We start from the raw sequence: 25462 nt of genomic DNA on the forward strand, positions 1-25462 counted from the left end.
AAAAGCAAATATGGGATTTTTGCTTTTGGATCATTATATTTGTAGATCATCGAATGAGTGCAGTAAAAGCATTACCATGTTACCAAATAGACTGGCATTTCCATGTCCAATTCAAAGTTTGTGGACTGGAAAAAATAATCTTTGTGATGAAATATTGATGATGTGTTGGAAGCAAAGATAAGTTCCATAATTTACAAATGTTCATAGCCACGCAAGCCAAATGATGTGTGCTGACTCGGTACTTCCATATAGCTGAATAACTTCCTTCCGTGTAACCACTGCAGTTAAAATAAGTTCTCCAAGAACATTCCGTGTAAATGGTGATCTCTGAACATTTTGCCTAGAAACTGGTTTTGAAAGTTCAATTTTTACATGAGTATATGTGATATTTAAACTGAAATCAGCTTTTAGAACCTAAGAGAGTTTGCACTTAAGGCTATTTCTTTTTAAACCTTTTGGCTCACTGTACTTTGCCTCTAGTTTCCATTTTATTTAATTCACATCATGTTTGTGCCATAATGTGGAGGTACCAGTGTTAAGACTGGGTTGGACAAAGTCAGAAGTCGCACGACACCAAGTTATAGTCCAACAGGTTTATTTTAAATCTCACGCTTCTAGAACACTGCTCCTTTGTCAGGTGAAGTGTTTCATATCTAGTTTCTTTATAAGATAAATGACCGGTTAGGTGACTGCTATGCCGAACATCTATTTTGATTGTAGTTGTGACTGAGGTTCTCATCACTTGCCATTTCAATTCTCCATCCCATTCCCACACTGACCTTAGTCTTTAGCCTTTGTTTTTCTCCACTGAGGCTCAATCTAAACTCAAGGATCAGGACCTCATCTTTGCGCTTTGCAGGCCTATGAAGTCAACACTGTCATCAACATATTTAGACTTTAACTACAGCATTATCTTTTTGACAATGTTGGGACTCATGACAACTCTGCCTGTGGTTAGGTGATTTGCAGAGAGAACAAGTTGGGTATCCTCATCAGAACACCATGGGTGGGGTGGTCTCTATATTAGTTTCAATCTTCTTCCACCAGTATCCCAAGTCAACTTACTGGTTGGTTTGAGTTAACCAAACTCCTAATTATTTAAAAAGCTATGTCCCAAAGGCCTTTTCTTTCTTTGAGCACTCTCATTAAGAGGATGGTCAATAGGATCATTTTGGTAGCTGTCAGCAGATGGTTTTGAGTAGAACATATTCCCTGGAGAGAATTCCTAGTCATCAGTCGTCACTCTCTCTCTCTTCATCTATGCAAGTGACCTCTTTCCCACAAAGCATGGCACTTCACACATTTTCGAACTTGGTCCTCATTTTCCAAAATGAAGAACTTTAGGATATTGAGGAAATAGTTACTGAAAATCACAAATTTCAAAAATATTGAGAACTTTGATCAAACACTGATGAGACCTGAATAACCCAAAGGCCAGGGAAGAATTTTAAGTTCCCGTTTGTGACTTAAAACTTATCCATAGTCAAAGTACCTTGGCATCATTTTTCAGTGTACATTGACCGACTAGCAACATTTCCAGATTATCCTAGCCAAAGTAAAGACCTGAATAAAATTGTAATGGGAACTGACAACTACTAGCTGGGGCAGCAGGGTCAACATCTTAAATGCTGTTCTGGTCTTGTCCTGGTCTCCACAACAGCAGCATAATACTGCTCAAGCTGGCGCTGGAGCCTTCACGATCGTTGTAAATATACAGCTTCGAGAAGTCATGAGTGTTATTTATGGGATGTTTTCAAGAACATTTACCTCTAATTTTTAGAAAGATTTGAAAAGTTTCTAGTAGCTGACTGAAATGATCACACAGTGAGACTCCATATTTTAAAGGTTTTTATAGTAACCAACAAGTCAACCAACAGTGGGCGGCACGGTGGCACAGTGATTAGCACTACTGCCTCACAGCGCCGGAGATCTGGGTTCAATTCCTGCCTCAGGCGACTGACTGTGTGGAGTTTGCACGTTCTCCCCGTGTCTGCGTGGGTTTCCTCCGAGTGCTCCGGTTTCCTCCCACAGTCCAAAGATGTGCAGGTTAGGTGAATTGGCCATGCTAAATTGCCCGTAGTGTTAGGTAAGGGGTAAATGTAGGGGTATGGGTGGGTTGCACTTCGGTGGGTCGGTGTGGACTTGTTGGGCCGAAGGGCCTGTTTCCACACTGGAATGTAATCTAATCTAATCGACTAAACACTATTTCGGGAGGTAACCTGTACTCTAAACTATATAAGAAATCCACATTTAACTTGTAAAATGATTTTTACACTGAGTGTTAACTGAACACATCTAAAGATGTACTTTCTTGCTGCTTATCCTTTTAATTTTCAAGCTGAATCACTCCCAATTCCCAGAATGACTTCTATTAGGAGCATTTTGCTATACGTCAGGTGCTCTTTGAGAAGGACATATTCCTTGCAGACTATGTCCTACAGGCTATCATGGAGATCCTCTCCCACCCTAAAGTTAAATGAATCTTCCAACTTTGTTGAAATCCTTGAGCTTGGTCTCTTCTTTCCTGGCCTTTGAGTGCAAGCTCCCACAATATTCCACAAGAGTAATCAGAAGGTGTCTTACCTCTACCACCCTGCTGTCTTTCAGATTCTTGTAGATTGGCTTGTCTCATAACTGTTGAAAATGTGTTGCTGGAAAAGTGCAGCAGGTCAGGCAGCATCCAAGGAGCAGGAGAATTGACGTTTCGGGCATGAGCCCTTCTTCAGGAATGAGACTCATTCAAGAATTCCTCATTCCTGAAGAAGGGCTCATGCCTGAAATGTCGATTCTCCTGCTCCTTGGATGCTGCCTGACCTGCTGGGCTTTTCCAGCAACACATTTTCAGCTCTGATCTCCAGCATCTGCAGTCCTCACTTTCTCCTTGTCTCATAAATTGTACCAACATTAAAAATAGCAAAGGTTCAAGTGACACCCTGTACCAGCAGATTTTACAACTTGTTAAAAAATGCTGTGTAAAATATATAAAGATGTATTGATCTATTGAGACCTCTAGATCCTTACCTGCAGAAAGTCGATGCGACCTAGGGCACCCAGAAATAACACCATACCAGGTTGTAGCACATATGTCCTAGGAACGATGCCTGACGATGGTATAACAGACTTCAGTTCTTGATCTGTAAGAAGATTTAAAATCTGCAAAATATATTGGAGTTATATGAGAGAATTACAAATAGTACCACTTCTTAATTTCCCATGGATTTCACTAGCAAGATGTCAGCCAGTTGCTCTGTTTACTGTACTTATTTCTATTGATACAAATAGCTTACCACTCAAGAAAAATTGTTTTAAATGAAAAGTTATGAGAAACGATGTTCCTCCAGAACAAAAAACATTTTGGAGATTGACCAAATACATGTGAAAACATGTTGGTTTTCAAATTTAGGACTTATCTTTGAGAATGATACAAAGAAAGCAGGCTCATCTAAATTCCCTGGCCCACTACATTCTAACAGGACATACCTGCAAATACTTTGGGAATGAATTAGCATTTATGTAAAAGCAGCACACACTCTAGATTGATTAATCAGTTTTGTATGAAGGCAATAGTGCAATGACAAAGGTCAATTGCCTTTCAGAAGAGACGTTAAATTTAATTCTGATCTGTCTGTTCCATTGAAAATCAAGGTCCACTGGCACTATTTAAGGAACAATGAAGAGTTGCATCCCCTGGCCTCCATCATCCTTAAATCAACATCCCCAAATAAAACTGCTTATTTAAATTGTCTGTTGAAGGATCTTGCTGTTGTAAAATCACTGACACATTTAATAGCATTTAATTAGTGAAGTACTTTGGGGAGTCTTGACATGGATGGAGCTATGTAGTCAAACAGCATGAAAACAGACCCTTCAGTCTAAGTCGTCTATGTCAACCAAGTTTCCTAAACAAAACTAAATTCCCACTTGCCCAAGTTTGGCCCATATTCCTCTAAATCCTTCCCATTCATATACCTGTCTAAATGCCTTTTAAATGTTGTAATTGTACCTGCACCTACCCCTTTGGCAGTTCATTCAACATACAAACTATCCTATGTGAAAAAGATGCCTCTAAGGCTCTGTTTAAATCTTTCTCTCCTCAGCTTAAAAATATGCTCCTAGTTTTCAACTCCTCCACCCTTGGGAAAAGATCCTTGCTGTTCTCCTTATCAATGCCCCTCATGATTTTATAAACCTCTATAAAAGGTCAGCCCTCAACCTCCTAAGCTCCAGTGAAAAATGTCCCAGCCTATCCTTATATTTCAAATTTTCCAGTCCTGGCAACATCCTGGTAAATCTTTTATGAACCCTCTCCAATTGAATAATATCCTTCTTGTAGCAGGAGGCCAAAAGAGGCCTCACCAACATCCTGTACAACTTCAACATGACTTCCTGACTCCTACTCTCAACGGTCTGAGCAATAAAGGCAAGAATACCAAATGCCTTCTTAACCACCTGGTCTACTAGTGACTCAACCTTCAAAGAACTACGTACCTGAACCGCTAGGTTTCTGTTCTCGGGGTTGCCTAGGGCCCTATTAACTGCATGATCCTGTCCTTGCTGATTTTAACCAAAATACAATACGTCACTCTTTTTGAAATTAAACTCCATCTGCCACTCCTCAAACCGTTGGCCCAACTGATCAAGATCCCTTTGTAATCTCAGATAACCTTCAGTATCCACTATACCACCAATTTTGGTGTCATCCACAAACCTACTAACCATGCCTCCTAAATTCTCATCCAAATCACTTATATAATGACAATCAAAAAGTAGACTAAGCAACAATCCCTGAGGAACGCTGGTAACAGGCCTCCAATCTGTAAAACAACGTTTCTTTAGCAACCTCTCCTACCATAAAGCTAATTTTGTATCCAATTGGCAAGCTCTCCCTGAATTCCATGTGATCTAACTTTACTAATTAGTCTACCAAGCGAATCTTGTCAAAGGCTTTACTGAAGTCCATGTTGACAGCATCTACTGCTGTCCTCATCTTTTTCGTTATGTCCTCAAAAACCTCAATTAAATCTGTGAGACACAATTTCTCACGCACAAAGATAATCCCTAATCAGTCCTTGTCTGTCCAAATTGACGTAAATCTTATGTCTCAGAATCCTCTCCAACAAAGTACCCATTATTGATGTCAGACTCACTGGTCTATACTTCCCAGGCTGCTTCTTGCAGTCTTTCTTAAATAAAGGTAAACATTAGCCACCCCCACCACCTCATCAGTGACTGTAGTTGATAAATATCACTGCTAAGGAATTCTTCCTCATCTGTCTTAATGGCCACCTCTGGTCCTAGACTCTCCCACAAGGGGAAGAACCTCTCCGCATCTCCTCTGTCAAGTCCCATAAGAACCTTGTATGTTTCAATAAGGTCACCTCCCATTCTTCTAAAGTCCAATAAGTGCAGGCCCCCTCAGGAACCTTACCCACCATAGTCATCTCTACCTTCTCATTGCCTGATAAAGTTTACACTAACCGATCCAATGCTTATAAACACATTACCTCTATATACATTTCACTGTCACCCAATGCCCCCCCCCCAGTCCAATGTGCTTCTGTTGTCTCTCAGTTTGCAGACCATAAAAATCTGTTGCAAAGTTCCCAATGGGTGGTTTTACTATTGCCTCTCATGAACCTATCATTCAGTCAGTTCTGCCTACAACTGGTTTACCTGATAAAAATCACAGAACTACATTAACGAAGAGTTGACAATGCAATGTTGCACTGCTCCAGCATTTGCCATATCCAAAGGCTGTCAATTTAGTGTGGTCACTGTTGTAATGTATGAGCTGCAGGAGGTAATTTGCACTCAGTGAAGAGTGAGTGACATTAACACCAATCAACCTTTAACCATGCTGTTCAGAGGTAAACATTGGATGCAGGACACCAGGAGGGGTTCTGGGAAAACAGTCCTTTTTCCATTCCAGTCCACAATTAAAAACAAAGAAAAATTAAAAGATGTGGTCTTTACAGAGGATTGCAAGTTCCAACAATTACAAGCAGCATGACAACATCCTGGGCAAAACAACATTTTGACAGGAGACCCACAACAGCTTAACGATGCACTCCCTCACTTCCTTTATCATTAGCACAGGGCAGGAGCATGTACTATCTATAACTTTTTCCTCCCATTTCCTCTTTTTGGTGCTTAAAAATTGGGGACAGGGGCTATTTAGTCCAGAGATTTTAAGTAAAAGAGAAAGACTACTTTTCCATGGGGTTTTGCAAGATAGCAACAAGTTCAAGAACTGGCCACACCAATTATTAAAAATAAAGCAACGATTTAAACTGCAATGCAATTGTAAATACTAAGTCAGAGCTCAATGGCTGTGTTACAATCCAAAAATTGCAGCTGGTGATGTTTTTGGTGTTGTCTAATGCAGCCTGAAGGAATGTGGGAACAGCTGGTACTTTCACAGAATCGCTACAGTGCATATAGAGGCCATTTGGCCCATCAAGTCTGCACCGATTCCTCCAAATAGCATCCCATCCAGACTCACCTCATTCCTATAATCCTGTATTTACACAGCTAATCCACCTCGCCTGCAAATCCTTGGACACTCGTGGCAATTTTTAGCATAGCCAATCTACCCAACCTGCACAGCTTTGGATCATGGGAGGAAACTCACGCAGACATGAGGAGAATGTCTGTATGGAATTTGCACAGTCACTCAAGACTGGAATGGAACTTGGGTCCCTGGCACTGTGAGGCAGCAGTGCTAACCACTGTGCCACCCTAATGGATATATTGAGTTAACTGGGTTTGAATTGGTTGAATAAAATGTAGGCTGTCAGTCAGTCATGGGAGAGTGTTTAATGGAGAATGGCTAACTGAAATAAAGCTTCAACATCTTTTGGAGTATGACACTGGTAGCATAGGAAGATTGAGTCTGTGTATACCACCAGTGTATTCTGAAAATGATCCTCAAATCCAATGGAAGAATGAAGTTCCAACATGGACCTGGGTTACTTCTTTACCAAACAAGAAGCAAGATATGGCTTTCGTATTTTTATTACCAAGTTGAAGCAAGATAAGCAGTTTCTTTTTTAAAGTGGAGCCTGATGATCTGAACACTCATAAAAGCAAGATACTGCAAATGCTGGAGATCTGAAATAATAACAAATGCTGGAGAAATCAGATGTGACAGCATCTGAGGTGGTAGAAATAGGATTAACCTTTTGGGTCTGAAAGGACTCTTCTTTGAAACTGAATACTGATGACATACACAAAACATTAACCAATTGTTTCTTAAAACATTCTTAAAATCATGAGGGGCATAGATAAGGTGAATAGCAAATGCCTTTTCCCTCGGGTGGGGATGTTCAAAACTAGGGAGCATATGTTTTAAGGTGGGAGGGGAAAAATTTTAAAGGGACCCGAAGGACAACATTTTCGCAGAGGGTGGTTAGTGTGTGGAATGAACCGAAAGTGGTAGATTCAGGTACAGTTACAACATTCAAATAGGTGCACAAATAGAAAAGGTTTAGAGGGACATGGACCAAACGCAGGCAACTGGGACTAGTTTAGTTTGGGAAACATGGTCAGCATGGACGAGTTGGGCTGAAGAATATGTTTTTGTGCTGTATGGCTCTGTAACCGGTACTTACTGTTTGGAGTACAAATACAAAATGCTAAACTATCAGCAAATTAGTCCTCACTTCGTAATCCACACTACATGACATCCTAAGTTCTACTTCACTTACACAGTCTTGCTTTAAGATGCCAGGCGTGTCATAAAACCAGCGAGCATCTTTCAGTTCATTGTATGTGAATTCCACCACCTTTTCGGAGTTTGACACATTTTCTTTCTTAGATTCTTCAGGTTCTGCACTCAGGGACAGTTCATCTGGATCCCATTCAATTATTCGTTTGTTTCGTTCTCCACTCACTTGAGTGTTACGAAATGTTCTGCCAACTCTACCTAAACTCAAAGGAAACAAAGCAAATATCAGCAAGTGCCAGTAAACTGAAACATCGAAATGGTAATGTTAGAAGCATATCAAATCAACATCAATGGATAAGTAAATCTGAATTATAACTGATTTCATTAGAATGAGAAAGAATGAAATAAAACTTTTAAAAATTAACAGAATTTGAACAATTGGGAAGACTCATAAAAGAAGAATTGGTATAATAATTTGTGACCTGCTTAAAAAGCAAATTATCATTGAGCCCGAAGTCACTAACAAACGAATAGAAGCATTAAAGAAATTGAAGATAAAGAAAAAGAATCTAAGGAAATCAATCAGTATCAAGAAAGTTGGTAGGCAGTGAAAAGCCTGTAGATCAAGTTTGAGGAAAACTCTAAATAAGTGCAAACCCTCTGTTAGAATCAAACATAATATTAAAAGAATACAGGAAAACAGGGCAATGAGACTCATTTCTGCTGGAACATTGGAAAATGTTTTGAAGCAGATACACTTTCCATACAGACCTGCTTCCTTGTTAAATGGGGCAGGAGAAATTGGGCATATAGTACATAATGTGGGAAAACTTGAAGTTGTTCATTTTAGCTGTAAGAATAAAAAAGGCAGTGCAATATTTAAACAGTGAACAACTGCAGAATCTGAGGTGCGAAGAGATTCTAGGTGTTCTAGTGCAGAGCCACAAACCATTGGCATGAAAGTACTGCATGTGATTAAGGTAGCTAGTGGCATACTGTCCTTTATTATGATAGGAACTGAATATAAAATAACTTCTACAAGTCACAGAGATTAAATAGAATGAACTGCAAGTGGAAGATTCAGGTACAGTTACAACATTTAAATAGGTGCACAACTAGGAAAGGTTGAGAGATATGGGCCAAATGCAGGCAAGTAGAACTAATTTAGTTTGGGAAACTTAGTCAGTATGGACGAGATGGGCTGATGGGAATGTTTCCTTGCTGTAGGATTCTAACTGGTACTTGCTGTGTGCAGTTTTGGTCTTCTTACAGGATATTAATGCATTCGAGATAGTTTAGAGGGGGGTTTACTAGGTTGATACCTGACTGAGCGGCTACTGTTATGGGGAATGATTGGACAAGCTGTGTCCGTTTACAACTGAGTTTAGAGGAAGGGGAATTTGAGTGAAGTGTATCAAGATCCCAAGAGGGTCTTGGACAAGGAGGACCTGGAAAGGATGTTGACTCTTGCGGAAAATCCAGAACCAGAGAATACAGTTTTAGAACTAGAGATGACCTTTTTTACCCTCTTTCCAAGGATTGTGCAACTTTGGAATTCTCTACCTCAGAAGGAATTGGAGGTGGAGTCAGGAATATTCTTAAGGTAGACAGATTGTTGTTGGACGAATGAGTCAAAGATCATTGGGGTTAGATGGCAGTGTTGAATTTGTAACACACACAGGTCAGCCATGGTCTTATTGAATGAGAAAGCATGATTTAAGGGCACAATAGCTTACTTTTCCACGTACTTTACATGTTTTATGTAACAAGCACAGGAACAGGCATGATAGCACTACTGACACTAATCTTTCCACAATGGAGCAAAGTAAGTAAAATTCAGCTCTAAAAATGCACTTCTCCTAAAATCAATAACAAGGTAGACAAATAAAACCAAACTGATTAGAATTATAGTCAAAGTACTCAGATTATATTAGAGAGCTTGCATTATAAAAGATAATGTCCTCATATGATGTTAGTTTGCCAGGTTCACTAATACTCAATCTCAGAATGTGGTCATTTGGTCTATCACAAATGCACTGGCTCTTTGAATGAACAATGCATCTAATGCAATTCTCCTGCATTCCTCCCATGTTTCAAAATTCCTCTTTTTCAGGTAACTGTTCAACCCTGTTATGAAAGGTTATTGCCTCCACTACACTGACAGTGCATTCCAGATCAGTGCGAAAAAGTCATTCCTCATATCACTTTTGATCTTTTCACTGATTAATTTTAAATCTGCACCATCTTGTTCTCGATACTTTCATAAGGACTTTCATAAGGAAGACATTTCTCCCTGCCTACTCTGTTCAGATTCCTCATGATTTTGAATACCCCAACTACAGAGCTTTTGAAAGTGAAGGTTAGCATCGTAAATTGGATCATTAGGGCAAATTTGAGTGGAGTTCCAGGAAGGATTGGCTGTTGTGGTGCACTGACCCCAAGGAGCTCTGTGGGCCATTCAGCCCATCAAGCCTTCTCTGCCAGGCTTGCTGTGTTCTTCCAATCTCTTGCCTGTCTACTTTGGATTCCAGCATTTACAGGTTTTTTTGTATCTTCTCAGACTCAGCAGCAGTCCAGGCCAACAATATCTAGGACACAGACAGACAATATCCAGGCTTGGGATGAAAAGTGGTAAATAATATCACTTGCCAGGCAATGGCCATCTTGTGCAGGCTCCTCAGCCAGGGAGCCAGAGCCTGTCTACTCTGTCTACTTTAGGTTTTCTTCCTTTGCTTTAAAAAAAAAGCACTTTCCATTTATTATGGTACTTTACCTTCTTTTACTGACTTTGGGAGTAGTAATCTTCTCCCAGTCCAGGCCCAGTGATGAGGTGGCTTCCAAGGGCCTGGAATGACTGTATGAGCATGGCACTTGGTGGGGCGGTCTCCTGATTTGGCAGTCTTGACCTGGAATGGAGGTCCCATTCTGTTGTGGAGATCTTCTTTGGTGGCTTTCAGGTATTCCTGCAGCCCGATTTGAAAGTCTAGTCCTAGCACAGAGGTCTGGTCTTGATGTGAAGCGCTCGTCCTTGTTTTGGAAGCGGCTTCCAGGTCTCCTAACAATCCAATGTGGAGGCCTTGTTCCAGCACGGAGTCTCATCTTGGCATGAAGGGGCAATCCCGGACTGGTTTTCCAGTCAACCCCAAACCTAACAGTCATTAATTGAACTGTGATGAACCTTTAACATTTTTTCCTTCTTATGATTTGTGTTACTAATTTAAGTGTCTTGGTATGGCAACTTATAAAACTTTACACTTTTTTGTAAAAATACATGTGACAATACATTGTTATTCCTCCTTCAAAAAGAGATAATCTAACCACCGCCCCATGATATTCAATGGCATTACCATCACAATTCACCACTATTAATACCGTATGGGGTTGGGGGCAGGGGTCACACCATTGTCTAGAAGCTGTGGTAGACTCACCATATAAACATAGTGGCCACAAGCACACATTAGCGGCTAGAAACACTGCAGCAACTAACTCACCACCTGACTCCCCAAAGCCTGTCCACCATCTACAAGGCACAAGTCAGGAGTATGATGGAATAGTCCCCACTTGTCACGATGAACATAGATCAACACTTAAGGAGCTTAACACCATCTATGACAAAGCAATCCACTTCATCAGCACATGCACAAACATTCAGTCACTTCACCACCAACATTCTGTACACAGCGTTAATGTGGTCTACAAGATGCATTGCAGAAATTCACCAAAAATCCTTCAACAGCACCTTCCAACCCATGATCACATCCATCTTGAAAGCAAGGACAGATAAATGGGAACACTACCACCTTCAAAACACTCAACATCGTAACTTGGAAATGTATCACCACTCCTTCATTGTCATTGGGTCAAACTCTGGAACTCTCTCCCTAATCATATTATGCATTTACCTACAGCACATAGAATGCAGCAGGTCAATTATATAGCTCACTACCATCTACTCAAAGGCAATAAACCTTGTCATGTCCCATGACGGAATAGAAGTATTTGCAAGACAGTATTCCAATACCAGTTTTGCCTTCTCTGTGGATAGCGACCTTGGCATGGTGGAAAGGTTTCTGCGATCTAATGACAACCTGAGTGATATCACTGGGAGAGTTTTGCTCCTGGAAAGGCAACATGTGTCAGCAAGGTCAGGGTGGGCTGCAAAGTTGGAAGAAACTATATTAGGACAGGGGTGTTTTTGGACACCAGTACCTGTAACTGAGCATACCCTTAAAGATCCTCTCTCTATTCAGAGTAAGAGTGTGTGTTAGAAAGGATGCCTAAAGGTAGGCTGTTATCCCAGGCTGGGGAACCACACCCAGCAGGACCACCATCTTTGTGGTCAGAAGAATTTTGCAACTTAGAATGATAGAACACTGCTGAATAATCTTAAACTACTTTTGGAATACTGTGCGCAATTCTGGTCTCCCTGCTATAGGAAGGATATTGTGAAACTTGAAAAGATTTACAGGGATGTTGCCAGGATTGGAGACTTTGTATTATAGGCAGAGGCTGCTGAATAAGCTGGGGCTATTTTCTCTGGAGTGTCAGAGGCTGAGGGGTGGCCTTAAAAAAGTTTATAAAATCATGAGGGGCATGGATAGGGAAAATAGACATGGTCTTTTCCCCAGACTGGGGGAGTCCAACACTGGAAGGTGAGAGGGGAAAGATTTAAGAGACCAAAGGGGCAACTTGGTCAGACAGAGGGTGGTGCATGTATGGAATGAGCTGCCAATGGAAGTGGTATTTAAAAGGCATCTGGATGGGTATATGAATAGGAAGGGTTGAGAGGGATATGGACCAAATGCTGACAAGTGTGACCAAATTAATCAGGATATCTAGTCGGCATGGACGAGTTGGACTGTAGGGTTTCTGTGCAGTACATCTCAGACTCTACGAATGGCCACCCAGAGAAAAGAGCTGCAATTTTAACACTCGAGCTATCAAGATTCAAAATCAATGTCAGTGCTCTTGATAAGGCTCAACTTCCAGGTGAAGGCTTCTGAAAGCACAAGTGGGGAATGTACTACTGAAAAACAAAGCTTAACAGAAACCCTCGTGTCCACACGGTTAAGTATGCCATCTGGAATAGCTTTTTGGTGGAATGCAATTGTATAAATGAAAGATTCATGACACTACATCTCCAGATCATAATAGTTTAATTATGCTGGTTTGTTAGTGCAGTGAGAACTGAAGAAGTGATTCATTAATGTTTCAGCTACAATTAGGTTGGTTTGGTCAAGGTAATATAGTTTCAGGTGGAGATTGTAACATACAGCTGAAAGAAGATTGTTGAGGATATTTTTTAGAGATAGATACATTGTTTAAAAATAGCAACCTCGGGACTAAGCCAACACTGGACTTTTGATTTTTCTGGTTTTCGTGTTGGGGGATTCTGGCCATTTTGAGTTAGGTTAAGGGTTACTGGACAACAGGAAAAAAGGTGCACATAAATGCACTACCCAGTAAGCCACCACAGTTATGCAGCACCTATCTTGACAAGCTGTCAAGTTATTTCACTAACCTATTAATTAGAACTCATGCTTGCCACATTACAGAATGTCTGATTTTCATACATTACTGATTTTCAAATAGACTAATTTGAGAGAGTGTTGTATGTGTTTGCTTTACAGTATGTTCATGACAAATTTTGGACACTTAAGCAAATTCTAGTTAAGTTGAGGAACTCAATGGAATGGAGCTATCAACAAGAGTGAACTGGCACTCGACTATTCTATAGCCATGAAAGCTCTGACACTTTAGATGGAATGTGCCATCAATGCTTCTCTATTTTGCTCCTGAAGTTTTATTCTTTGCATTCTGCACAATTTTCTAGTTCTGCTAACAACAACAGAAGAAAGTGGTATGTGATTGAGGCTCACACCAGCACTCCCATTGTCCTACTAATCGTCCATTTAAAGCATAAATAAAATTAAAACAGCCAGAAGCATTTTCTTTATCAAAACAATGTGTTGTTTGGATTGAAGCTTAAAAGCCTTGCCCAAAGAGAGGGTAAAACCATCCACTACATGACAATACATAATGTTAAAACATTATCTAAAGGACACCACAATCTTCCAGTTAATGCTATTAACATATTTAGATGAAAATGGTTAACCTATCCAAGTAAAGATTTTGGATATCTTGCATTATGGGGAACAGGGATTATACTTATATACTAACAATGGCATTAGACCCACATTCCAGAGGATTAGCTGAAATTTTAGCATGAAAAGCTACAAGGATAAATTCAAAAAAATCTGGTAATCCCTGGGCTAACAAGAAATTACCATAAAGTTGATAGGTTGTAATGAAAACTCAAGTCCTTCAGAACAGGAAACTCCAAACCCTTACAAAGTCTGCCCTATTTGTGACTCTCACCAAGTGGTAATGCGACATCCTCAGGACAAAAGTGAATGGATAAAATGTGCTATGAGAAAGTGAAGACTCCAGATGCTGGAGATCAGAGTCAATAAGTATGGCGCTGGAAACACTCAGCAGGTCAGGCACCACCCAAGAGCGGAGAGTCGATGTTTCAGGTGTTAGCCCTTTATGGATGGGTAAAATGTGCTATGTTAGCATAGCCCACAACGTAAGGATGTTAAAATGGATCATGCAAATTTCCAGGCCATAAACTGGAAGCACTTCAAATAGTGCAAAATGCTATTTCCAAAGTGCCACACTTTTTTTTTTACTTTTATGGACCGAAGAGCACAGCTTTCCATGAATTTAATTGAAGGATAGGAAATTGGATTGGATAATGTAGAAGCAAAAGATCCCAGCTTTTGACTTCTAGTGGGGAATGAAGCACCTTCAAATCGCCATCTAGATATTGGTTAGGCCACTCCTGGATTACCGCATTCAAGTCTGGTCTCCTTGATATAGAAAAGATGTTGTGAAACTTGAGAAGGTTCAGAAAAGATTTACAAGTATGTACCCAGGGTTGGAGGGTTTGGGCTATAGGGAGAGGATGGATAGGCTGGGACTATTTTCTCTGGAGCATCTGACGCTGAGGGGTGAACTTTTAGAGGTTTATAAAAGCATGAGGGACATGGATAGGGTGAATAGGCAAGGTCCCCAGGGTAGGGGAATCCAAAACTAGGGCATGGTTTAAGGTGAGAGGGGAAAGATTTAAAAGGGACATAAGGGACAATCTTCCCACATAGAGGGTGGTGCGTATATGGAATGAACTACCACAGGAAGTGGAGGAGGCTGGTGCAATTACAACATTTAAAAGGCATCTGGATGGGTATATGAATAGGAAGGGTTGAGGGGGATATGGGCCAAATGCTGGCAAATGGGGCTGGATTTATTTAGGATATCTGGTCAGCATGGTCAAGTTAGACCAAAGGGTCTGTTTCTATGCTGTACATCTCTATGACTAATTGTATTTTATGTCAAACCTTAATAAGCAAATACATTTTCCTTGCATTTAAAGCATATTAGATATTTGTTTGACCTTTGATACTTCAACGAGGTAAAAACAATGACTGCAGATGCTGGAAACCAGATTCTGGAAACCAGATTCTGGATTAGTGGTGCTGGAAGAGCACAGCAGTTCAGGCAGCATCCAAGGAGCTTCGAAATCGCCGCTCCCTCACCACCAGACGCCTGGAGGAAGAACGCCTCATCTTCCACCTCGGAACACTTCAACCCCAGGGCATCAATGTGGACTTCAACAGTTTCCTCATTTCCCCTTCCCCCACCTCACCCTAGTTCTAAACTTCCAGCTCAGCACTATACCCATGACTTGTCCGGACTTGTCCTACCTGCCTATCTCCTTTTCCACCTATCCACTCCACCCTCTCCTCCCTGACCTATCACCTTCATCCCCTCCCCCACTCACCCATTGTATTCTATGCTACCTTCTCCCCACCCCCACCCACCTCTAGCTTATCTCTCCACGCTCCAGGCTCACTGCCTTTATTCCTGATGAAGGGCTTTTGCCCGAAACGTCGATTTCGAAGCTCCTTGGATGCTGCCTGAACTGCTGTGCTCTTCCAGCACCACTAATCCAGAACTTTGATACTTCAAGCTGAGTATTAAGGTTGATTTGGAAAAAGTTTAGAAACCGAAAGCCCCCACTATATTTCATTAACTTTTGAATTAAATAATGGCTTATAAAATTGAAGATTTACGGATTATTTAAAGAATCTGCATGTGTATTTCAACATTATCATTGTTGCTGGCTTTGAAGCTGAAAGCACAATCTGTTTAATACAAAATTGTGAAGACATTTGTATCTGTGTTTGCAAAAATGTAACCTCCAACTAATTTGTACTAAAACTTCAAAACTATATTATGGCAGTCTTTCCTCCTTTTTAAAAAAAAGGCATGGAGCTCCAAAATTCTGATGCCTGGATATTCCTTTAGATTACAGCATATTAATTCTCAAGTATGTTTACCTAGTTCAAAATGTATGTTTTAATCAAATAACCAGCTTAGTTGATTCTAACATATGTTATGTACAGTGAAGTATAAGTCAATATTTGGGGATAAGGTGAACTGCGGGCCTTAAATAACATATTTAGCAGATTATTCTGCTAATTTAAAAAAAATTGAATCATCACCAGCATGGACGGGTTGGACCGAAGGTTCTGTTTCCGTACTGTATATCTCCATGATAAAAACCATTTTATATATCAGTTTATAGTTAATTGGTTACTTTTAAATTGTAGTCACTTATTACTTGGGAAAATGCAATACAAAGACCAACTGAACTCCAAATTTAAACTATAGATTAATTCCTCTTCAAAAACCAATAGCAATTTCTAACTAAACATGTTTCATTGTCCTGATGGCATTGTCCTGATGAAAGGTCCTGCCTGAAATGTTGACTCTCCTCCTCTGTTGCTGCTTGACTTGCTATTCTTTTTTCAGCTCCACACTTTATCAACTCTGATGGCATTGCACACGTAATAAGGATAGCCATTATGAGTTCCGTCATTCTGACTAGCATCCTGTCATTTAAGTATCCCAAATTCCTCAACTACCTAAAAGACAATCAGTAAGCAAGTGGTACAAATCAAACAAAGCATCAGATGAAACCAGTTAAGTACTTGCTTTTGCTTCTGCCTCTCTCCTCTCAAACTCTTAGATTCTTATTTACTTTTGGCACTACATTGAACCGAATTCAAAACACTAAAATCAGGAGGGTTTCAATTTCTCAAGGTCAAAACAACGATTTTCTTAAATGGCGGATGGCAAGAGCACAACCATTTAATAGAAAATTGGTTTATACCTATAAAACTCATTAATGAAACAGCTTTCATTAATATTTCAGCATAGGGTGCTGGGTGGTGCTGTCAAACAGAGACGCTTAGGGCTTCAGGTACATAGTTCTCTGAAAGTTGCATCACAGGTAGACAGGGTGCTTAAGAAGGTGTTTAGAATGCTTGTTTTCATTGCTCAGACCATTGAGTATAAGACTTTGGTTATCATGTTGAGGTTGTACAAGTCATTAGTGAGGCCTCTTTTGGAGGAGTGCGTATAGTTCTGGCTGCCCTGCTACAGCAAGGATATTATTAAATTGGAGAGAGTTCAGGAAAAAATGTATCAAGATGTTGCTGGGACTGGACGGTTTGAGTTATAAGAACAGGCTGGGACTTTTTTCACTGGATTGTAGGAGATTAAGGGGTGACCTTATAGTGGTTTATAACATCATGAGAGGCATAGTTAAGGTGAATAGCAAATATCTTTTCCCTAAGGTGGGGGAGTTCAAAACTAGGGGGCATATTTTTAAAGTGGGAGGGGAAAGATTTAACAGGGACCCAAAGGGCAACATTTTCACAGAGGGTGGTTAGTGTGTGGAATGAACTGCATGTGGTAGATTCAAGTACAGTTACAGCATTCGAATAGGTTGAGAGAGACATGGTCCAAACTCAGACAACTGGGACTAGTTTAGTTTGGGAAACATGGTCAGCATGGACGAGTTGGGCTGAAGAGTATGTTTTTGCGCTGTATGACTCTGTAAATGGTACTTACTGTTTGGAACACAAATACAAAAAGCTAAACTATCAGCAAATTAGGCCTCACTTCATAATCCACACTGCATTACGTCCTAACTTCTACTTCACTTACACACTCTTGTCTTAACATGCCAGGCATGTCATAAAACCAGCGAGCATCTTTCAGTTCATTTACCAGGGCATTGCTGGGTCTTGAGGGTTTGAGTTACAGGGAGAGGCTGTGACTTCTTTCACTGGAACATAGGAGGTTGACGACTGACCTTATAGAGGCTTGTAAAATGATGAGGGGCATAAGGTAAGGTGAATAGCCAAGGTCTTTTTCCTAGGGTGAGGAGTTCAAAACTAGGAGGCATATTTTTAAGGTGGAAGGAGAAAGACCTGAGATGCAACATTTTCATGTACAGGGTGGTTTGCAATTGGAACCAGAGGAAGTGATAGATTCGGATACAGTTACAATATTTAAAAGACATTTGGACAGGTACATGAATTGAAAATGGGCTAAATGCAGGCAAGTAGGAGTAGTTGCCTTTGGGAAAGGTGGCTGGCATTGATGAGTTGGCCCAGATAGTGTGTTTCTGTGCTGTATGACTATTATAGTAAAGGTCCTTACCAACCAAATAGCCCTGTTTCTTCAGTTGGTGAAGTTGCTTCAACTCTTCTTCGCTGAGGTCAGCTTCAGTTTGAGACTTAGCAGCTTTCAATCTTTCTGACCTTCGAAACATTCTGTATGGTGTGGGGTTTATAATTGGAAACTTGAGAAGATTTAATGTTGTTCCTGTGAAACAAAACAAATACTTAACATTATGGCTGATCATACACTGGAGTGCCTTTCCCTCACCCTATTCCCATAACTCTGTACCCCATGGTAACCAGAGATCTATCAATCTCTCCCTTATACATACGCAAAAGACTGAGCTTCCGCAGCCTTCAGTGGTAAAGAATTCCAATGGTTCACAAACCTCTCAGTAAAATACTGTCTTCTCTGCAATATCCCAAGTGGCCATATTTTTAAAACGTGTCCCCTGCTTCTATAATCCCCAATCCGGGAAAACATCATATCTACATCTATCCTGTCTATCTCTAAGGATTGTGTAGGTTTCAATAAGGACTTCTTATTCTTTGAAACTTGGATGAATACAGACCCGGTTTGTATCAGTCAAGGATGCCCTGAGGCATGGTTCATTGGCGAGACCAAGCAGATGCTATGACAACAGATGAATTGACACCACACAACAATCAAGGCAATCTCAGTTGGGGAGCACTTCAGCGGTCAGGGATATTTGGCCTCGGCTCTTCAAGTGACTGTCCTCCAAGGTGGACTTCAGGATAGGGAACAACACAAAGTGGCCGAGCAGAGGCTGATAGCCAAGTTCAGTATGCATGAGGATAGTCTCAACCGGGATCTTGGGTTCATGTCACACCACAGGTGACCCCACTACACTCTCTCTCACACACACAACCTTCCTTTCCCCCTCCCCCACACTCTCTCACACACCCTCTCACAGGCTTATACTCCATTACACACACTTTACCAGGCTTACACGCAAACACACACACTCATGTGCACTCACATGCACACAGGCAATCTCTCTCTCATGCACGTGCACACAAGTCTATGGGGTGAATCTGTATTTGCAGATACATTCTATCTTGCTCAAAAAATGCACAATCTGCAGGAAGTAAAATTGTGTAAATTCCACTTTGGAAATAGAACCGGATTGACTCAAGATTGGGATACAGAGACTATGATCTTGCACACCTTTACTGCATTGTCTGAGCTGAGATGTCACCTTTTTGTTATAAAACCTTATCTCAAGAAGGTGACTTGAAAGTAGTCCTGGGATTTACATATTAATGAACTGAAACCTGCAACCCATTCTAAAAGATGAAAGATCTAACAATCCAGGTTTGTTCAATATATCATTTTATTTGGATGACACTGTAATCTTTTGCTATAAATTGTGACTTATGATCTCATACTCCACAACCACCTGAAGGAGCAGCGCTCCTAAAGCTAGTGCTTCCAAATAAATCTGTTGGACTATAATGTGGTGATGTAAGATTTTAAACTCTATTTATCCCAATTCTTTGCAGTAGAATTATAATAATATAAAAAATAACATTGTCTGGACTATAGATGCAAGACTAATTTTTGACTATTTATCCCAATTTTGTTTTACAGTAGAATTATAATATAAAAAACATCGTCTGGACTATTGATGCAAGATTGGACTATTGATGCAAGACTAATGTTTTTTTAAAATATTATAATTCTACTGTAAAGAATTGGGGTAAATAGTAAAAATTAGTCTTGTATCTATAGTCCAGACAATTTATCCCAATTCTTTAAGGTAGAATTATAATATCAAAAAAAAATTGTCTGGACTATGGCGCAAGACTAATTTTAACTATTTATCCCAATTCTTTACAGTAGAATTATAATAATATCAAAAACAACATTGTCTGGACTACAGATGCAAGACTAATCGGTCAGCAAGTTCTCTTTTTGTTTACCGGCCTCTTAAATTGCGGCATTTGCTACGTTTCAGTCGGGAGGATTAATTCTAGTATCTAAAGCATTCAAACCCCTGAAGTCGGGGATTGAACTCGAGCACTGCAAGTCCAAAATAAAAACCCCATGCAACCCGCTGAGTTCACCTGGCCAGCGGGAAACAGTTGCTCTCTGAATGACATCGGGGGCTTTGGATTTACAGAAATCAGATTGCAGGAGGGTGTTGAAGAGGGTGGACTTTCCCACGTTGGTGTTGCCAACCAAGTACACGTTGCCCTTGAAGCGCCAGGAGCTCTGGAGCCGGGAGATCAGCCCCTCGATGCCGTAGCCGGTTTTGGCACTGATCAGGTGCACCACGTCCCGGCCCCGGTAGTCGGTGCAGATGTCCGCCAGGCCGCAGTGCTCGAGCACCCGGTGCCGGAGCCGTTTCAGGTAGTCACGGCAGTCGGCGGGGATCAGGTCGACCTTGTTGGCCAGCACCAGGACGGGGTTCCGCTCGCCCACCAGCCGCTGCAGGCCGGGAATCAGGCTGCCGCTCAGGTCCAGCAGGTCGAGCATGTAGAGCACCAGGGCCGACTCCTGGGCGATGCGGCCTAGCAGGCGCCGGTACTCCCCCTCCGGCACCCGCACCTCCAGCGCCTTTTGGTGGTGCACCAGCAGGAAACAGCGCTGGCACACGGAGCGCTGCAAGGCGCCGGCCTCAAGCAGCTGCTTGTACTTCTCGCTCGGGAGGTAACCGGCCAGGGACGGGTCCACGCAGTGCAGGAGGGCACCGCAGCCCGAGCACGGCGAGCTGCTGGCCGGCTCTAGCGGGTCGGCAGTGCCGTACACCCGGTGCTCCTGCCGCCGGCTCTCCCTCCTCCTCTTCTTCTTCCTCGACGGCAGTTCAGGCGCCGGGAAGCCCGGGTCGGTCACTTGCGGCTCGGCTGCCGGTGGCGGACTCAGCGCCTCCAAGGCCAGGAGTTGGCGGTGCAGAGCTGAGGGCGAGGCCTGGGCCTTCCTCGGCGCCGGCGTCGTCGCCTCGCCGCCCGGCGCTGGCGCTGGCGGCGCCGCCGCCTCCTCGAGTTCAGCTGCGTACTCGACAAACACCATCTGCTCCGGCCTCGCTGGCTCCACCGCCGCGTAGGCCCAGGCCGAGGGCGGGCTGCTCGGCCCCCGGCGCGGGGCAGCGCCTAACGGGCGGCTCGAGCACAGCGCGCGGCGGAGAAACCAACTGACAGCCGCGCGCGCCATCTCACCCCGACACAGGGATGGGGGCGGGGAGTCAATGGGAAAGGGAGGGGGGAGGAGAGGAGAGGAGATGGAGGTGGGGAGAGGAGATGGGGGTGGGGGGAGGAGAGGAGATGGGGATGGGGGTGGGGGAGGAGATGGGGATGGGGGTGGGGGAGGAGATGGGGATGGGGGTGGGGGAGGAGATGGGGATGGGGGTGGGGGAGGAGATGGGGATGGGGGTGGGGGAGGAGGTGGGGGTGGGGATGGGGAGGGGATGGGGATGGGGAGGGGATGGGGGTGGGGATGGGGAGGGGATGGGGGTGGGGATGGGGTGGGGATGGGGAGGGGATGGGGATGGGGATGGGGTGGGGATGGGGAGGGGATGGGGTGGGAATGGGGTGGGGATGGGGAGGGGATGGGGTGGGGATGGGGTGGGGATGGGGAGGGGATGGGGATGGGGATGGGGAGGGGATGGGGATGGGGATGGGGAGGGGATGGGGATGGGGATGGGGATGGGGAGGGGATGGGGAGGGGATGGGGATGGGGAGGGGAGGGGATGGGGATGGGGAGGGGAGGGGATGGGGATGGGGAGGGGAGGGGATGGGGATGGGGAGGGGAGGGGATGGGGATGGGGGGGGTGGGTGGGGATGGGGAGGGGATGGGGATGGGGGTGGGTGGGGGGATGGGGGTGGGTGGGGGGGAGGGGATGGGGATGGGGAGGGGAGGGGATGGGGATGGGGGGGGGTGGGTGGGGATGGGGAGGGGATGGGGATGGGGGTGGGTGGGGGGATGGGGATGGGGGTGGGTGGGGGGGAGGGGATGGGGGTGGGGGGGGAGGGGATGGGGGTGGGGGGGATGGGGGTGGGTGGGGGGGAGGGGATGGGGGTGGGGGGGGAGGGGATGGGGGTGGGGGGGGAGGGGATGGGGGTGGGGGGGATGGGGGTGGGGGGGAGGGGATGGGGGTGGGGGGGGAGGGGATGGGGGTGGGGGGGAGGGGATGGGGGTGGGTGGGGGGGGAGGGGATGGGGGTGGGGGGGGATGGGGGTGGATGGGGGTGGGTGGGGGGGGAGGGGATGGGGGTGGGGGGGGATGGGGGTGGATGGGGGTGGGGGGGGGGATGGGGGGGGAGGAGATGGGGGTGGGGGTGGGAGGAGAGGGGGATGGGGGTGGGGGGGGGAGGGGATGGGGGTGGGGGGGAGGAGATGGGGGTGGGGGGGAGGAGATGGGGGTGGGGTGGATGGGGGTGGGGGTGGGGGGGGAGGGGATGGGGGTGGGAGTGGGGGTGGGAGGAGAGGGGGATGGGGGTGGGGGGAGGGGAGGAGATGGGGGTGGGGGGAGGGGAGGAGATGGGGGTGGGGGGAGGGGAGGAGATGGGGGTGGGGGGAGGGGAGGAGATGGAGTGGGGGGAGGGGAGGAGATGGAGTGGGGGGAGGGGAGGAGATGAGTGGGGGGAGGGGAGGAGATGAGTGGGGGGAGGGGAGGAGATGAGTGGGGGGGGAGGGGAGGAGATGAGTGGGGGGGGAGGGGAGGAGATGAGTGGGGGGGGAGGGGAGGAGATGAGTGGGGGGGGAGGAGATGAGGTTGGGAGGGGAGGAGATGAGGTTGGGAGGGGAGGAGATGAGGTTGGGGGGAGGGGAGGAGATGAGTTGCGGGGAGGGGAGGAGATGAGGTTGGGGGGAGGGGAGGAGATGAGTGGGAGGGGGATGGAAAAGGGGCGGCTAAAGGATGGTGGGGGTAGTGGAAAAGGGTGGGTTTAAAGAATGATGGGTGGGGGGGAGTGGAAAAGGGAGCGTTAAAGGATGGTTGGGTGGGGGGTGAGGGAAAGGGAGGGGTTTCGAGGTGGTGGAATGAAGTGAGGTTAGAAGGTAGGTGAGGGATTGTATAGTGATGGGAGGAGGAATGGAGGACAAGGGATTTTTCGGCATGTGGAAAAGTGTTTGGTGGAAGGGAGGAAGGATGGGAATTGGGTAAGGAAGGAGTTGGGATGAATAAGGTAGGTGGAGGGGGTAACTAGGGGGAAGGGGGGGGAAAGGTGGAATTGGGAGGTTGAGGGGGAACTTATTGGAATTGAGGGGGAGATGAAGGGGTGAAGAAGAAAAGGAGTGGGGGATGGTGAGAAGGAAAAGGGGATGGGAATTGGAATAGTGATGAAGGACCTTCAGTGACTCTTGTTCAAGCTAAGACTATAAATTACTATTATTTTAGTAAATTAATATCTAATTGATTAAACTAAGTTTTTGATAGACATTATAGGGCTGGCAATAGTGCCACATGCTTGCTCATTCACACAGATATCAAGCAGCTTACTGCTTGGTTAAAATCAAGAGTAGAGGCTCCTCTGGAATAGATTATGGACAGATGGAAGAATTCATGACTGGTCATCCATGAGATGCTATGGGCCTTCAGCAGAAGAATTATACCCCAAAACGATCTGTAACCTCATGGCTTGGCATTCACCCACTCATAATTCTACCACCATTCCAGGGGCTCAATTCTTGTTCAACAAAATCCGCAGGAGTAATGTTACGTGCACCCAAAAATGAGGTGTTTACCTGCTGAAGCTTCAAAACAGGACTAACTGTTCCAAACTGCATAAGGCGCATGTTAAATGATTCCTTAACCAGTGGATCAGATCTAACCTCTGCAGTCCTGTTGTATCCAGTTGTGAATGGCAGTGGACAATTAAACAACTCACTGGAGGAGGGGCTCCATAAATATTCTATCCTTAATGAGGGAAGAGTACAATACACAAGTGCAAAAGATAAGAGAGCCTACCCCACAATATCACATAGGTTTAAAATTACTTTGTTGTTAATTGGTTCTTTAAAAGCCAAATTTCCTGATGACCTTTGCCAATTTGAATTGTCCAGTCCAAACAAAACTTCAAGTTCCCCACAATTATTAAGTTGTTCTTGTTTTAAGCTCCCATTATTTCTTGCTTGCTACTCTGTTTAAAACTAATAAGATGCTTAATTATTCCAGTCATAAATTACTCCTGAGTGTATTTTCAAACCTGAAGTTTTATTAGTCTCCACCCATACTGATTCTGTTCCTGGTCATCTGAACTAAGATTTTTTTTTACTACTACACATAAAACATCCTATCTAGATGATGTCTCATTTTCCATTCTGTCTGTCTACTTGAAGTGCTGTTCTGGAACCTCGCCCCACCCGCCCCACTCCTGATCTTGTGACCATGGCTGAAATTTTCAAGGCTTGTTGGGAATGGATTGGCAAATGTTAGGGGAAGGTATTGGGGGGACATACCTTAAGTCTTCAAGTGCAGTGTCATATTGCTAGCTGTGCGCAAAATGGTCGAACAACCATCTGAGCCATTTATGTGGCCAATTAAGGAATACTTTCCACATCTTCAAGCATTTTGCCTTTGTAGGATTGACCTACTGCCACATGGGGAGACCTGGTAGCCTCCCTGCAAGCTGCATGGTGTTGGTGTGTTGATAAGATAATGACTGGAGTCGAATGGGTGATGGTACACCATTATTTTTGGAACCTCCAAAATAGATCTCCATGGTCCAGGGTGAATGCCAAAGACAATGATCACACTGCGAATAATGTTGCTGCTGGTGTTGATGCTGTGTGGCACTGAAATTCATATGCCATTTTTGTTATAGGCAGGATATCCTTTTGACCTAATGCCAACATCCTGTTATTGGTGAACATGCAGGTGTACTGCCAGATATGGCACCAAAGACTGATGATTGCAACAAACATTTGGCTGTTCATTAGAAGCAACATATTGATTATACCCAACTAATCCATGGTTGCAAAACATTGGGTATCACCAGATGTGTTTTTGCAATTGGACAAGTTCAATTCTGGTCTCCCTGCTTTATGAAAGATGTTGTTAAACTTAAAAGGGTTCAGAAAAAAATTACAAGACTTGTTGGGATTGGAGGGTTTGAGCTAATATGCTGAGGCTGAATAGGCTGGGGCTTTTTTCCCTGGTGCGTTGGAAACTGAGGGGTGACCTTGTAGATGTTTACAAACTCATGAGGGGTATGGGAAGGATGATTAGCCTTGGGCTTTTTCCCAGGGTGGAGACCCCTAAAACTAGAAGGCAGAGGTTTAAGATGTGAGGTGAAAGATT

General features: G+C 43.9%; 1 protein-coding gene across 1 annotated transcript in view; it reads right to left on the reverse strand.

The window, feature by feature from the left end:
• Positions 1 to 21391, reverse strand: part of noa1 (nitric oxide associated 1) — a 34306-nt gene extending 12915 nt beyond the window's left edge. The window contains exons 1-4 of the mRNA XM_043720296.2: positions 20290 to 21391; positions 18242 to 18406; positions 7707 to 7924; positions 3022 to 3153 (exon numbers count right to left, since the gene is read on the reverse strand). Of these exons, the coding sequence (XP_043576231.2) occupies positions 3022 to 3153; positions 7707 to 7924; positions 18242 to 18406; positions 20290 to 21376 (1602 nt within the window). The 5' untranslated portion in view covers positions 21377 to 21391. The remainder of the gene's footprint in view (positions 1 to 3021; positions 3154 to 7706; positions 7925 to 18241; positions 18407 to 20289) is intronic.
• Positions 21392 to 25462: the final 4071 nt, after the last annotated feature.

Source organism: Chiloscyllium plagiosum, unplaced genomic scaffold (assembly GCF_037043375.1).
Source record: "Chiloscyllium plagiosum isolate Xiang-an unplaced genomic scaffold, Cpla_swu_hap1 HiC_scaffold_2, whole genome shotgun sequence".
NCBI lineage: Eukaryota > Metazoa > Chordata > Chondrichthyes > Orectolobiformes > Hemiscylliidae > Chiloscyllium > Chiloscyllium plagiosum.